The sequence below is a fragment of the Schistosoma mansoni genome, chromosome 3 (assembly GCF_000237925.1).
Source record: "Schistosoma mansoni strain Puerto Rico chromosome 3, complete genome".
NCBI lineage: Eukaryota > Metazoa > Platyhelminthes > Trematoda > Strigeidida > Schistosomatidae > Schistosoma > Schistosoma mansoni.
The window spans coordinates 481,037-498,448 of NC_031497.1; the positions used below are offsets into that span (position 1 = coordinate 481,037).

Below are 17,412 nucleotides of genomic sequence, written 5' to 3' on the forward strand. Positions count from 1 at the left end.
GGGACCTCACCGCCGGAGACGGATATCCGTGGGATAAGGCGAGGTGTGCATTTTTAGGGTCGACCTTTTCTAACCTCATCCCTCCTTGTGGGAAGACAGCATCGCTGTTATGCTGGTTGTCTGAAGGAAACACTTTACTGCCGTCACACCTCTGTACAGTCAGCAGTACGACTTCGCCTTCGGACCTTGGGTTTGCTGCTTTTAGTCTTACCGCTCTTCAAATGGCCTGTCTGGCATGGTAGGACCTCGAGGAACGATTGTTCCAGTCAGTATAGCTCGATTGGTTCATCACGATAGACAAGCCCGATTACCAAGCCAAGGTAGCAGCAACGGTCGGGATTTCTGTTTGTGGTTTGTGTTGATGTTGATGTCTTAAAGGATAATCAAGAGTTTACAATTAAACCACCCATCGCAGAGAATACAAAACCACCAAAGTATTTGTGAAATTTGTTCAAAAGAAGGACAGTTTTTATCGCATATAGACATGAATGAAGAATCATTCTGAACTAGCAATTACTAGACAACTGTATCTTTTTCTATACTATAAAGCACAACTTGACAACTGGACACAAAGTTCAAACTCTAGGTTATTAAGAAAAACTTGGAATAAGCATGACATTTTCGAACTTCTGTTTTGAGACCTAATTGTTCATATTTTTGGTTTCAATCAATTCACTATATCACGCAACTCCCACATAATACAGTGGTGTGTGCTACTGATATCGATATATATAAGTAATATGTATCGCAAATAGAAAGTAGAATGCCTAATGGCAGAAGGTTAAGAAGATCGAAGAAAAGAGAATGAGATCAGAGAATGATTACTGTGGAAGCGAAGAAACAGTCAAGTTTGAGACAATAGACTGACTGATATTTTGCAAATGAAGTATTTATTGTATGGTTCCCAGATTTTACTAAAAGATACTGTAATATTGTGTTCTAATACATTCAATTGTGGACCAATATGATATGTATATTTCCTATCGTATAATTGTTAAGTAACTCAACTATTCCTATTCGTGTCCTTCTTATTATAAGCTTTATTTTGACATAAACTATTATCATACGATTTACCATTCTTGAGTTATCCCTAGTCCATTAATTACTGTTTCCTCTAATCACAGCCACATTTGGCCAAATCTTGTACAAATGTTATTTTCTATTTTATTCTATGATGTGGTCAGTTTGTTTGGTATATAAACCCAGTATGTTTGAGAATAATGATTCATATTGAAGAGGCTGTTATTGGTGTTGTGGACTTAACTGTCTGGTCTAGGCAGAAAACAGGATTGATAAGTACTCAAGACTGCTCATATGGCTTTTGTGTATTATTGCTCTGATCGATAATTTACTCCTCTCTGATTGGCGGGGATCAGCACGCTCATATATCAAACAGGGCAAGCACGCACTCAACCGTTATAACAGAGTTTTAAAAATTTCATTCTTATATACCGATGAAAAATATAGGTAAGCGTATAAATTACTTTTTTTTCCAAGCTAATGTAACTTTTCGGAAAAAAAGCTCAGTAGTTGTTGACTTGTAAAGTATTTACAAACCAATCTTAATATAGAGATGGATAAGCAGAGATGGATAGTGGCTAGCAGTGGAATCCAGGAAGCGCGCCACTTCGTCCTATTTGGGACTCGTCAGCTGGATGTATCTGCATCTCAGAGTTGATGTTCACTCTGGCACTCGAACCCAGTACCCTCGCTTCAAACGCCATCGCGTTATCCACTCGGCCACTGAGTACTAATTGCCACTTGCAGTCCTAAACACATCGATGGGAGGATTCAAACAAACAATACTAAGTGAATTCAATCTTAATATAGTTCAGATTATGAGTCAATTGAAGCTAGACCACCATGGAAAACCTGGAAGCACTATACGGCTTCAATTGATTCATGATCTCTACTATTAAAATTACTATAATATCTACAAAAACCCCTTCTGATATCAATCTTAATATAGTTTGAATAACTTGTATCGTTCAAAATATAAATGTTAGTACTAATAACAATATTATAGCAAATTTACTCAAAAGATTCCTAGTTGTATTGTCGATGTGTACCTCTGAGAATTTATATATTAACATGTAACGTTTGTCCAGAGCCTTCTGGTCTTCAGTGGTTGTATATCTTCAGTCAGTCAGTGATATAAACTAAAATATTCAACAGACTCCATGAAATCAGCTATACTGATTGTGATCTTTATCTGCGACATGAGTTTCTAACATAATAATAGGTGGATTGGCAAAGTAAGGACAGAACTCCTATAGTTGAACAACATACGGAACTCAAAACAACTATCAAACAACGTCAAAGTCAAAATCTTCAATGCGAACGTCAAGACAGTTCTACCGTACGGAGATAAAATATGTACAACTACTACAACCATCGCTGAAGAAGTACAAGTATTTATAAATAATTGTCTACTCAAGATACTCAATATCCGTTGACCGGATATCATTCAGCAACAGCCTACTCTGGGACGGAATAAACCAGTTTGTAGATGAAGAGGAAGTTAGAAAAAGGCGTTGGGGGAGGATGGAACATACATTACGGAAATCACCAAACTGCACCATGAAGCAAGCTCCAACTTGGAATCGTGAAAGGAAACGGAAAAGTGGAAGACCAAGGAACACACTGTGCAGAGAATTGGAAGCAGACATGAATAGGATGAATATCAATTGGACATAACTTGAAAGGATTATCCATGACAGAGTTTGATGGAGAATGGTGAGTGACCTACCCTCCTCCATGAGTGGTAACAAGAGTAAATAAGTAAGTAACACCCTAACAACAGATAAAGTCTTTACTGTTTAACTACAGATATCTTAACATTTGTTTGAGTTTAAAAATACATATAGTTGGAAGTACAATACAACTATTTAAGGATTAATCAAGTTGGATTATCTCCCTATAGTATCTTTTTTAATAACGGAGAATACAACAAACTCGTCAAACACTTCTAATTAAACACCATCATAAACCGACTATAGCGAATCAACCATTGAATGACTTGTTTGTTCCCATAGGTCTACTTTCTAATTAACAATATAATGTGACCTTCATTCATCGTTATCAATCATAGTTGTCTTATTCTTGACACGATGGAGTGCTACATATCACGGGCTCATGAAAACTGTTCGATTTGTAGATCTATAGAGTGCTTTATTGTACTTTTGTTGTAGTATCATACCATCTGTCGAAATCGAATCTTTAAATACTTTAGTGAAGCACAAACTATAAGCTATTGAGTTGATATCCAACGGTTTAAATTACAAACTTCTGTCAATTCGTAAACATTCACTACTGCTGAGTACCTTAATACGATAAAACATATATTTGGTTTATCGTGGTTTCCAACGACTCTCCGGTTAACTTCATTTAAATCACCTTCAAGTCATTTTGTATGAATGTTCGAAATATGTACTGTGTAGGAAATAAAGGAGAAAATTTATCGGAATTTATTTAATTCAACTTGATTGTAAATGAGAAAAGAATGTTGGAGCAATCACAAAACCATGTATTAAATGAATAATTTTTGCTTTGCTTATAGTAAATTCATGTCATTTCAATCTATTGGTATGTATTCGACATACTGAAATATTCAAATTGTCGGTATACGGTCGTGGAGATTGTTTAGTTGAGATCATGAACCGATCAATGTCAGATCCCCATCACGAACCTGGAAGCAGTGGACGGCGGTTCCGTTTTGATGTGTGACATGCGCGCACCCAAGATCCTGCACGCGCGATTCAAACCCAGGATATTCGGTTTCGCGTGCAAATTCTTAACCTCTAAACCACTGAACCAGAATCAAACGGTGTTAATATCTAACTTCAACAAATCCACGATATTGTGAGACCATTTCCCATTGTCTTCGGTGGATTGTTGTGTCGTTACAACATTAATGTATAGATAATCTAACTCTTATTGCTGTTAAAGTTTTCATCTGTAGTGTAAAATACTTAAGCACTAATTAACTGGTATGCTGTAAGTGTATCAATTCAAATATAATTAATTTAAGCAAAATATTAAAATGCATTATCTAATATCTAGAATAAACACGTTCTTTGGAATTTAATGAAAGCCAGCATGGTCAAATTTGTTCGTTTGTTTTTATTCACCTATACTAATGAATATCCTAAATACCAAACTTGACTGGAGTTATAAGTGTGAATTATTGGATTCCAGTACAGAGGTGTGAAGATCAAAATCTGAAGGTTCTGGATTTAATTGCTAGTAAAATCATATAGTTACGCTTCTAAGGAATTCTGTACTACTATAAAACAGTTGACATATGTTTTTCGGGTTCTTAGTAGCTCTCCAAATAAAGTTAACACGTGATAAAAACTAGCTCAAGAAGACCAGTAACAAATCAACCCAAGAAAATCACTCTTCGTTAAATAGAAATGTGCTATCAGTAATTTGATATGTGGTTGGAAGAAACAAATATAATTGGTCACTGAGTGTAGATGTACAGACACTCGACTGATTGGCAATTTGATTTGCGATTTTATTCTTATTATCGATTTTCACTCTGGCTTAACCGACTGTAGACTTCTTGTAATTATATTGAACAAAGTATTGTCTAGTCCAAACTCTGGTTCCTTATTTTTTGTCGTGGATCCTATATCTGGTAAGACGTGATCCAGTCTGGGTATAACGTATCAATCGAGTACTAGCCTAGTGTTAGTATACATCACGGCTCCGGTTGTATCATCGTATAATAATAGTATAGTATGACAAAAAGAAAAAATAATTTCCATTCACCCACTATATCATAGTTCCTATGTTATCCGTAATCCTACGTTCAGATTTTAGTCAGAATATTGATTTACTTTTTTGATAGCATTACGTCCTTTGAACTGGATAAATTAATTGTAAACCGTTTCTTATTCTTCTACACAACATTATCACACATGGAATTGGAATGAGCTCTATGAAATTATTCTAGAATTTTTATGAGTATGAACTCCTGAGGAGTCCCGTACAAACCTGAAAACATGAGTCAATTGAATCTAGACTACCATGAAAAACCTGGAAGCACTGGACGACCGTTTCGTTCTATTGTGGGACTCCTCAGCAGACAATAAACTTACAAAACACGTTATATATATATCACAATTAGAACTAACCTGCCCAAATAAACTCCGACATTATAATACGTGCGAATATCTGTATTTCTTTGAAGGGTTACATTTTTAGTTAATAGAAATGGATCAGTATCTTGATCTTCTAAAACGTAGCAATAAAAAGAAGAAAATAGTATTAAAATAAAGTTAGTACTAAAAATATACTTTCTTTTCATAAATTCAATTGATTATTGACTTTTGTTTTTATTGAGATGATGAATTGATCAATGTTAGACCACCATTGAAAACTTGGAAGCACCAGACGACCGTTTCGTCCTAGTATGCGACTCATTACCAGTGCGCAACCACGATCTCGTATACAAGATTCCAACCGAAGTTGCTTGGTTCGAGTCCCACGTACGGGATCGTAGATGCGCGCTGCTGAGGAGTTCATTACTAGGATGAAATGACAGTCTAGTGCTTTCAGGTTTTCAATGGCGGTAAAGTATTGATTAGTTCATGATCTTAATCCAAAAACTCAATAATCTCCACAACACTATACTGACTATTAATTTATTGTGAAGACGAATAATTTTTTATATACGATTATAAGTAAGTGGGATAAGATTTAATGAACAATTAACGTGATTATCAATGTGAGTGTTACATAGAATCAATTAGTTAGAACTAAGTACATATTGGGGGAAATTGTAGTTTGTATAAGTAGTATTATTATTATTTGTATTTTTATAATGCAGGTACTAAACGTCTTCAACTACGGATTACCGCCATCAGTTAGTTCACGATCATGTAGTCTATATCTATCAACCTAACTCAGACCAGCAGCCAGTGACTTCATAAAATGACACTACGTCCTAGTTTGCCCACCAATAGATTTCTTCTCACTTAATCTTACACTAGCTAACACTGTTTGTCAAGGTAGACAATGGTTAGGTATATACAAAACATACTCTAACCATCTCACTTAATGACATTTTATAACCTCATCAGTTGATTTGCAATCTCTACTTAATGGCATATTTCTAAACTCAAAATTCCCCACCCAATCGTTTTACAAAATCCAAGTAATGTTTCAAAGATATCTATGATCAAATTTCATAAGTTTAAAAGTTTACTGACTGACATATTTCCTATCTGTAACCCATCTATATTTTTTGTAGTGCCAACGCTTTGATTGAATCAATCAAAGAATCAGTTTTAAGATCAACTTTTTCTTTCTTCACAATCAGATGTTTGTTATGACTTTTCATAAGGATTCTGATAACTGAGAATAATAGGAATAGATCATCTACTTTTGTGAAAATTCAAGATACTAATCCCTATTTGTTCATTTAGAGTGATTTACAAATACTCTTTTATTGTCTAATTTAAGGTTTAATATTAGATGAAGTAACAATACACTGTAGTAAATCATAGATTGATTAATTTGAAAGTATAATCTCATTTCAATGTACCGGTGACAACTGATTTGATTTTGTTATGAAAATATTGACTAATTAATAATGTTCAGAAGGGGTTTTGTGGAGATTTTAGTAATTTTATAGAGTTGAGATCATGAGTCATTTGAAACTAGATCACCATGGACAACCTGGAAGCACCGGGTTTGAATCTCGCGAGGCGGAATCGTGGATGCGTACTGCTGAGGAGTCCCATGATAGGACGAAACGGTCGTCCAGTGTTTCCAGATTTTCGATGGTGGTCTAGCTTCAATTGACTCATGATCTCAACTCTATATAATTGATAATGTCTTAGATGGATCTCTTTTTATATGAATTGAAATATGAATTGATTTAATCTATAATGAACTTATCTTTTTTTACTTCTTTTAAGCAATGAATATTCTATTAAAATGCTTCAACTGATATCAACTTGAAAATTATGACTCGTTTATAAAATGTTATGTTAACTATTCGACTTCCAGCAATAGTTTATTTGTATAAAGGCTAATGATACTACTAAAACGCCCAAATTCAAGTAGATTTAATAGATTGCAAACTGACCTTAGTAAAACAACTGTTGAATATCAAGATTAACCGAATAGCTGTTTCAAACTAGTGTAGGTCTCTTCAGTAATGTCTATCCACCACTCTATCGGGGATCAAATGAAGAACCTTTAGGTCTCGCAGTGAGCTTTTAACATTTAGATCCTTGGGTTGGCATCTAACTTCAATCGATTTGCTATATTGTACAAACATTCTCCAGTGTTGTTAGTGTTTACTTGCTCAACACTCAACACGGTTGAACGATACTGGTTACAACTTCCCAGTAGAACTCCGAGAACTACTTCTCAAAACGAGTCATCGGTAAACACATGATTGCTATAAATATAGGAGGTTTTCGGAGATAGTTGAATGTTACTGATATGGTATTCATGAACTATTAGTCGATAATAACTTTGCGTCAAATATAACACTCTTCTTTTCAGTAAACTAACATGTAATGAAGTTTATTAGTAGTCTTATAAAGTATAATGATTTTGTAAGTATAATAATGAATTAATATATCTCTATGAAATGTAAATTTTTGTCTTAGGAAAGAAACAAAAGCCAAGTTAAAAAGAGAAAACTAATTGTTTCAAAGTTAAGTTTTATCTTAAACTAATTTCAATGGTGTCATTATTTGATAACCGAGAAATATATTGAAAAATTGTGCAATTCTCATGTGAGACCCTTTAGGAGTAAGCACCTATAACTGCAAATGTAATTCAAAATACATGACCTTCACGTCAACTGACATATTATAGACCATTATCAGAAGGGGGTTTTGTGGAGGCTTAGGTAAATTTATAAAGTTGAAATCATGAGTCAATTGAAGCTAGATCACCATGGAAAACCTGAAAGCACTGAACGGCCGTTTCGTCCTACTGTGGGACTCGCGAGGGGGGGTCGTAGATGCGCACTACTGAGGAGTCCCATAATAGGACGAGTTGGCCGTCCAGTGCTACCAGGTTTTCCATTTTGATTTAGCTTCAATGGATTCATGATTTCAACTATATAGAATATAATAGATCTTCAAACTAACTAGGTCGTAATCAGATGATTTGCATTTCTAATTTCAACTATTTCACTGATAGTATGCAATCATCAAATATATTCAGTAATTTCCATCTCATCTCAGAGATACATTTCACTGTTATGAAGTTTTGCTAAAATTATTTGTTATATCGTATGAGTGTGTGTGTGCCCTGTTTGATATATGAACGTGCTGATTCCCGCCAATGAGAGAAGAGCGAATTATCGATCGGAGCAATGATACAAAAAGCCGTATGAGCAGTCTTGAGTACTTATCAGTCCTGTTTTCTGCCTAGACCAGACAGTTAAGTCCACAACACCAATAACAGCTTCTGCAATATGAATCCTTATTCTCAAACATAATGCGTTTATATACCAAACAGACAGATTACATCGTACCATAAAATAGAAAATAACATTTGTACAAGATTTAGCCCAAAGTGGCTGTGAATAGGGGGAAAGTAATCAATAGACTGATGATAACTCAAGAATCGTATAATAATATTTCATATATCAAAATGAAGCTAATGATAAGAGGAACACGAATACGATTAAGTTAGTTACTTAACGATTATACAATAGGAAATATACATATTACATTGGTCTATAAATAGTCCTCAAAGTTACCATTCATGATTCTCTTCGGAATACAACATTATTGTTGGCGTTACATACCAGTGTGCAAACATGTTAATTATTAAAATGGAAATACTGATATAGTCTGTTGGATTAGAAGTTTTCTTTCATCGAATAACAACTATTGTGTATCATAAATGAAAGTAATTATAAAGTTTCTTAGCATACTTCTTAATGTATTTGGATGTTTTTTTCTTGTCAAGTACATCTTGGATAATGAATAATGTAAGAGTAAAACAACTCAAAGTTTGATTAAATTAGATGATGGCTTCTTACATGATGCCCATGTCAAACGTTTGGGACTTTAAAAGACAACTAACAAAATATACACAGTGTTTAAATTTATAAAATGATAAATTATTGTTGTAAATTACAAATATTCAAGGAGAATTGAACCATATCATGTTTGGATGACACTTAAATAGGATGGTTTTATTCACTAGGTACAATAAAATGTTGTACAGTTATTGAATTAAAGGTTTTCATTAACATTGAAATACAGTCTGTTGTGATGTAGATTACCTTAGACTAATGATCACATTCAAATTTAATAGTTGAATTCATGATTCGACTTAAGCTAGATCACCATGGAAAACCTGGGAGCAATGGACAACCGTTTTGTCCTAGTATGTGACTCTTCAGCAGTGCGCAGTTGCTCACTGAAGACATTCGGAAGTTGTCGCACAATATCGTGGATTGGCTGAAGTTAGACATTATTACCGTTTTGATTCCGGCTCAGTGGTCTTAAGGTTAGGTGTTCTCACGCGAAACCGAATATCCTGGGTTTGAATCTCGTGTACAGGATCGTGTATGCGCGTCGCTGATGTGTCTCATATCAGGATGAAACTGCCGTCCACTGCTTCTAGGTTTTCAATGGTGGTCTAACATTGATATATTCACAATATTAATCTAAAATCAATAATCGTTTAATTGTCACATTTTTTTAAACTTAAATAATGAGTTTATGAGAAGTTTTGAATAATAATCATTACAATCCCGAATACTACAAAACATAAGGACACTACATATTTACCACTGATATCCTTTGATTAGAAAAGATTCTAGTAAGTCATAAATAGATTAATAAGTGAATGTCTTTATAGATAGATAGATAGATAGATAGATAGATAGATAGATAGATAGATAGATAGATAGATAGATAGATAGATAGATAGATAGATAGATAGATAGATAGATAGTGATTCAAGGCGAATAAATAGTATTTTGAGTGTCATGTTGGAGACAGTATTATAATAGAATTGGTATGACAAGTTAAATAAATCATTTCTCGTTTAATCGTCCTAAATCTAGTTTGTTTTATAACAATCAGTTACATAAGGGAATTGGATAAGAAATTAAACATTAACTTAAAATTCTGTATGGATAAGTGAATAAATGTATGTATGCATGTGTGTGTATGTAGTGTGTGTATGGATTGATGGATGGATAGATGGGTGTATGTATGTATGTTTGTATGGGTTGGTGGGTGGATGGATGGATGGATTGACGGGTGTACATTCTCACGAAAACAGTTACCTACATAAAAATAATCATTAGAACTGTGTTATTATTATTATTATTATCCTTTTTTCATGGGAAAGAAAGTCTAAATACATGTGAATTAATTTTTTTTTCTATTATAATAAACGTTTGTTTATCTTGAAGAGATATGTAACTAGAGTTTTATTCAGTAGTATATGAGTTTTTTTTTAAAAAAAAACTTATCCTGACAACTACAAAAAGAACTTTTATATTCAGATATAACAGTCACATTTTTATCCTAATGAAGTTATCACCATTTAAATGATAATGAATCCATCAAGTGTATATACATGTATGTGTTGATTAGTGTATTAAAATTTGATATCAACTTTTAAGTATCACTAACAACTATGAAGATACTAAATCTCCATAAAAACCCCTTCTGATAATAATAATCATATGCTCACTAGTGACTGAATTCGAGAGGTAAATCCAGGAGTTCTAGTGAGAAGCAGTGACCAGTGGAGTTCAAACTACGTCTGTTGTGAGATAGGAACTCACTGAAGACGATTGGTGAACGGTTGCTCACGCTTTCAACTATGAAAATTAAAGAGAGAATTTGAATGGCTGTCAATCCAAGATGTGAACTAACCTGAAGTTATGAATAAAATAACTTCAGGAATGATTTAAAGGTGATTTTCCGGCTGTGAGATGTTAAAGTTGATAACAATGAATAATTACTTCATTTTTGTGTTGGTTGTTTGAATCTTCCCATTGATGTTTAGGACGGCAATCAATCAGTCTCTCATTGACATGTGTGTATTCAGTGCGGATTGCCTCAATATTGCATTCAGTTATAAGTATTATAAACAGAAAGATGATAAGATAAGATGAAATGCGCGTCCTGGATTCCACTGCTAGCTATCATCCATCTTTGCTAACGCGATGGCGTTTAGAGCGAATGGTACTGGATTCTAGTCTCATAGTTAAAATCAACTCTGGGATTCAGGTACATCCAACTGAGAAGTCCGAAATAGAACGGAATGTGAGAACCGGATTCCACTACTTGCCACTGTCATATGGTATATATATATATATATATATATATATATATATATATATATAGGATCATGTGAGAAACTTTTGAAGAGGTCACTACCATCAATAACCTAAGTAAAACTGATAAACGTTTTATGGACATCTCTTAACTAGATTAAATATCTTTAGCCATTTGATACATTTTTAACGTTAGTTTTATAGATGCGTCTCAACGTGTTATACATCGTCATCTATATTTTTTTGATGTGTATCTAACTACCTTAATATGAGCAGTATTCAAAGAAACCTAAATGTTTCCGTTCCGTCAAAATTATCGGTCAAATTAATTAATACAATAATTGGAACTCAATTTATTGATATTAAATATGTTACATGATGAGATATACAATTTTCTAAGTTTATCTAGAAAACTTGGTCAACAATCTATATATATTACACTGTATATTTCTTCAGCTATTACAAAGTGGCCTTAATCGATTAATAACTTACTTAACCTACTCCTTTTACCCCACATAGAGGAGCATAGGCCACCCACCAGCATTCCCCATCCAACTCTGTCATGGACAATCTTTTCCAGTTATTTCCAGTTGATGTTCATCCTCTCCATGTCTGCTTCCGATTCTCGGCACAGTGTATTCATTGGTCTCCCACTTTACCGTTTCCTTTTACGATTCCAAGTTGGAGCTTGTCTCGTGATTTAGTTTTATGATTTCCTCAGTGTATGTCCTATCCACTTCCAACATCTTTTCCTAATTTCCTCTTCATCTGGGATCTGGTTTGTTCCCTCTCACAGTAGGCTGTTAGTGATGGTAACCAACCAACGGACATTAACTATCTTGAGCAGACAACTGTTCATAAATGCTTGTACCTCTTTGATGATGGTTGTGGTAGTTCTCGAAGTTTCAGCTCTGTACGGTAGAACTATCATGAAGTTCGTATTGAAGATTGTGACTTTGATGTTGTTTGGTAGTTGTTTTGAGTTCCAAATGGTCTTCAACTGTGGGAATGCTGTCCTTGTTTTGCTAATCCTTGTGTTTAGATTTGCGTCAGATCCTCCTTGTTCATCGATGGTGCTATCCAGGTACGTGAAAGTGTTCACCTATTCCAGAGCTTCCTCACCAAGTGTGCTTGTGTTGGTGTTCTCCGTGTTATGTTTGAGGATCTTGCTTTTTCCTTTGTGCATGTTGAGGCCTACTGATGTTGAAAATTCTGTTACACTAGTTAGTTGTCCTGACCTGCATTTGTTAGTGTGTATGGGATAGAAGGGCTAGATTAGGTATGAAGTTCAAATCGTCTAGTTGTTATCGATTAGTTACTGAGTGGTAATAAACAGAAACGGACAGTTATTTAGTATCAGTTTATCACTCGCTTACACCGAGTACTTCCAAACGCATTTAAAATAAATGTCAAGATAATCAATACTCTTAAGAAGTACGATACTTCTAAGACAATAAATTCTAATCCAACTATCTATCATTTCGACTATATTCAATTTATGCCGTGAATCAAATCATAATTCATAAACTACTGGCGTATTCTTGACTTGATTATTTTGACAGGTTACAAAATTTCACTGGATTAATACTTTGTTTATAACTACATTTCTAATATCTAACCATAAACTAATTTTTTTTAATGAAACATCAACTCTGAGATGCAGGTACATCCAACTGACGAGTCTCAAATAGAACGAAACACCCGTCCCGGATTCCACTGCTAGCCACTATCCATCTTTGCTTATAAAGCTTGTAACTTCAGGCAATATCGAGGCAGTCCGCAAAGGATGCACATATGCCAACAAGAGACTGATCAATTGCAGTCCTAAATAACAATAGAAAGATACAAGTAAACAACACTAAGTGAATTGAAATATTCTATTATTCTTTATACCTACGAGAATATATCCACATACAAACAATTGTTCATCACTAAATAAATTGACATTTTCTGCATAACTATTACACAATTAAACAAGAAAATTACAAATGGGAATCATCATCTCCAGGGTTGATTTCAAGCCTATATTTTAATGATATTTAATGATATCTACAAACTAATTATTGGACAGTATAATTTGTAAACTTTTCTAATCAATAAAAGCCTTTTAGGTATCCAAACCTGTCATGTTATGTGAACCTTTTTATGATTATCAACATTCTTAACATAATTTTAATAGTTGAGATCATGAATCAATTGAAGCTAGATCACCATGGAAAACCTGGAAGCAGTGGACGGCTGTTTCGTCCTATTGTGGGAATCCTCAGTAGTGCGCATTCACGATCCTGCTGAGGAGTCCCACAATGGGACGAAACGGCCGTCCAGTGCTTTCAGGTTTTCCATATGAAGTTACTATAAAGTTGCTAATGCCTCCGCAAAACCCTTTCTGATATTCTTAACATACTCTAAATAAAATCGAATTTCTAATTTTAAAAAATGAAATATTGTTAATGAATGGGTAGATGATCATTTTTACAACAACTGTGCTCATTAATAAAAAAAAGGTTTGTGGAAATTGTTGAATATCATGAAGAACACGAGTTATTCAAATATAGACAGCCATATGAAATCAAGAAGCATCAGACCACTGTTCTGTACTAATGTGTGAATGTCAACAATATGCAAATATGACCTTATCGAGGGAAATTCGGTCTCGCGGTGAGTGCTTAACCTTTAGATAACTGAGCTAGCATTTATTTGTTTACATTTCTAACTTTAATCAGTTCACAAAATTACTCAACCATCTTCAGTTGCCTTTTCCTAGTAATTCTCTCACACCCGACATGATTAAATTCCACTGGTCATAGCTTTTTGCTAGAACACCTTGAATAACACCTCGAAGTTAGTTACTATTAAACCCATGATCATTATGATTATAGGTGGTTTAAGAAAATCATTGAATTTTCTTAACTTACATTACGGTCGGTTTGTGCATGCACAATTCTGAAGGATTCTCTGATTTTCACCGTTTATCTAAGATCAATCCATTCTGTAAACCAAGAAAATTCTCCATGCCAACACCCGTTAATTGTCAACAAGACAAATTCAACAAAACCGTTTGAAATGAATATATCAGCTTGAATGACGAAATTTAGTTACCACAAATGGAACAAATAAATAGGACATTGATTACTGCTCAATGATCAATCGGTTAAAAACTTCTCAGTCCTACAAAAGATCACCCCTGGCCCAAATAGGTCAGTAACAAACAAATAAACGGTGAATCCCAGTAACTTAGGTGTGAATTGCACTGGGAGGATCAGTTACCTCAAAATTCCAGGTACGTTTAAATGACAAAGTCAATCAATAAGAAATGTGTGTTTAATTTTTTATTGCCAACTACTTCTTACTATCTAAAATATATGAACATATTTCTCTTCATTAGACAAGCAAGAAATCATTTTGAGCTACTGTTACTTGTGTTTAGTTTATGTTTTAGAGTTACTAACAATCGATAATGTCACAATCATATCTCTGCTAATTTAAAGTGAACAAATTAACCTCTTAACCAATGAGTCTTTTATCAGAAGGGGTTTTGTGGAGATTTTAGTCATTTTATGGTTGAATTCATGAATCAATTGAAGCTAGACCACCATGGAAAACCTGGAAGAACTAAACGGCCGTTTCGTCCTATTTTGGGACTCCTCTTTTATTAAAACTGCATGACAATATTATTTACAGTTATGGAATGTTTCAACTTTTATCCCATATTATAACACATCCATAGTGTAACAAGGTTAGTTTTCTCTTATTTGTAAAGGTGGTCAGCGGCTAATTTAGACGAGACGAAAATCACTTAGCTGAAATTTCGTTCTGAACATCAACGTTAGTCGATGGATTTATATTCAGTTGAATGATCCTAACTATAACAAACCATGCTTTGTGAATCATTATCAAATTTTATAATGACATAAGTTTATGCTTGTTTATGTCTAGGAATTGTCAACTGATTTGCATGGATATTGATATTAATCCGTTGACTTCCAAGTCATACCATTATACTATATTATGAAATTATATTCATATTATTAATAATGATAATAATAACATGAGATCGATAGGTTCTGGGTTCGAATCGCGCGGGGCGGGATCTTGGTTCCCCCTTTGCGAAGTCCTATACTAGGACGAAACGGCCCTCCAGTGCTTCCAGGTATTACATGGTGGTCCAGTTTCAATTGACTCATGAATTCAAATGTTAAATTTTAATGTCCCGAAAAAGCAGAGAAATTCTAATAATTCATCTCATACAAATTAAAAACATGTTCTGTGTACTACTTAAATCGCCTTACATTAACTGACTTTTGTTCTGTGAAATGTCATTATGACATTTGTGCAAAATAATTACTTTTTACTCCTCAAAACGATCATTTATAGAATTCATATATTCAAACAGTTAACTTTTCTATCGGTTTTCATAATGATAATAAGATAAATTGTAAAGATGAATGGCAACACATTTCATTTCAATTGACTGGTGATTCCAACTATAAAATTACTAAAATCTTCACAAAAAACCCCTTTGGATATTAATTAACGTATGCTCACTAGTGACTGACTTCAAGAAATATTTCCTGGAGTTCTAGTGAGAAGCAGTGACCGATGGAGTTCAACCGTGTCTGTTGTGAGATAGTAACTCACTGAAGACAATGGTGGATGTGTCGCTCAATTTCGTGGATTGGTTGAAGTTAAGCATTAACATCGTTGGATGCCGGCTCAGTGGTCTAGAGGTTAAGCGCTCGCGTGAGAGACTGAATAGGACGAAAGGGCCGTCTAGTGCTTTCAGGTTTACCATGGTGGTCTAGCTTCAATTGACTCATGATTTCAACCATAAAATTTCATTAGTTGACAAATTTCGTTAGGGAAACTCAAGGTATTGAGTTTATCACTGATGAGTTTATATCAGTTTGTATAGTATTTCTATTATTATTTATTAACTAGAAAATTACAAGTATCAAATTAATAAATGTTGTGACAACAACCACTATAAACTGTGCCATTTAGTAGCGGTTATCTTTCGGAATATTCCTCTGTATATTCTTTGTTTCTGTTATACTATGAATAGATTAGAGTTGAAAAATGTGTACCATTAAAAGTAAACACATTAAGCATTTCTAGTGGAACCTAAAGATTCCAAGTTTGGTGCCTGACAGAGTTTTGGGTATCCACTACGAAAGAACTTCATACTATTAAAAGCCATTTGTTCATTGCTTTTAGTTTTTAATGGAAACCTAAGTGAGGTCATTCTGTGATAAATTTTACTAGCAGATTAAGCTAATCTTTCGTCATCAGTTTGCTTTAGGTATCTTATTTTTATTGATACATTAGTGTCAAAGTACTAAACATATATATACAATATAATTCATAGTTGACCTATTTCTATGATGTAAGATACATCTACTATACTTCAAAATACATCTCCAAGGATGATGTACCTTTTTTGTTATACCTAAAGAGAGGGGAAGAATAAAACCTTGCATTATTCCATTTTATACTGAATAATTGCATTTGGATATTCATCATTATTAGCATCTATCGTTCAAATTCATAGATTACTGATGTTCAGCCTGTTGGCTAAATAAGTATTTATCGAATTTATTTGTCAAACTAATTACACTCAAGATTTAACCAAGGGGAGAACGTACCAGATCTTGCATCAAACATAACAACTCTCATTCGATGTTCCAAAGACAGTTTGTGATCTGACTCGACCATTGGCCGATTTCGCACCGATGCGCACTAATATAACTTACCGTTCGATTGAGCTCCCAATATTTTGTCTGATGAAACATAATGGGCCGAAAGTGTTATCTCAGAATGAGATTTAAACCAGTATTTTGTCTTATAATCTGAATTGTCTCTATTTGGATATCTAATAGTGAACTGAAATCTAACCGTACTTTAATTCTCAGTCTTATTTAAGTACTCAGTCGACAGAGTTTAGTAATTTTCAAGGTTTAAATAATGACTTTGATAAACATTAGATCGTATCAAACTATGGTTACTTGAATTCTAAGTAACAATGTATATTAGGGCAAAATGATATTTAATTCATTTAAACAAATAGATTTCAAGTAGCAACTAACATTCCAAAAGTTTTTGAAGTAAAAACAACAAAAAGAGATTTAATC

The 17,412-nt window shown here is 33.9% G+C and overlaps 1 protein-coding gene across 1 annotated transcript in view; it reads right to left on the reverse strand.

Moving 5' to 3' along the window:
• The window catches only part of Smp_121780 (serine/threonine kinase), a gene marked incomplete at its 5' end in the record, with an annotated part of 42,992 nt that extends 25,996 nt beyond the window's left edge, over nt 1-16,996 (reverse strand). The window contains 2 exons of the mRNA XM_018798830.1: nt 5,142-5,241; nt 16,927-16,996. Coding sequence (XP_018650680.1) covers nt 5,142-5,241; nt 16,927-16,996 — 170 coding nt within the window. The remainder of the gene's footprint in view (nt 1-5,141; nt 5,242-16,926) is intronic.
• Nucleotides 16,997-17,412: the final 416 nt, after the last annotated feature.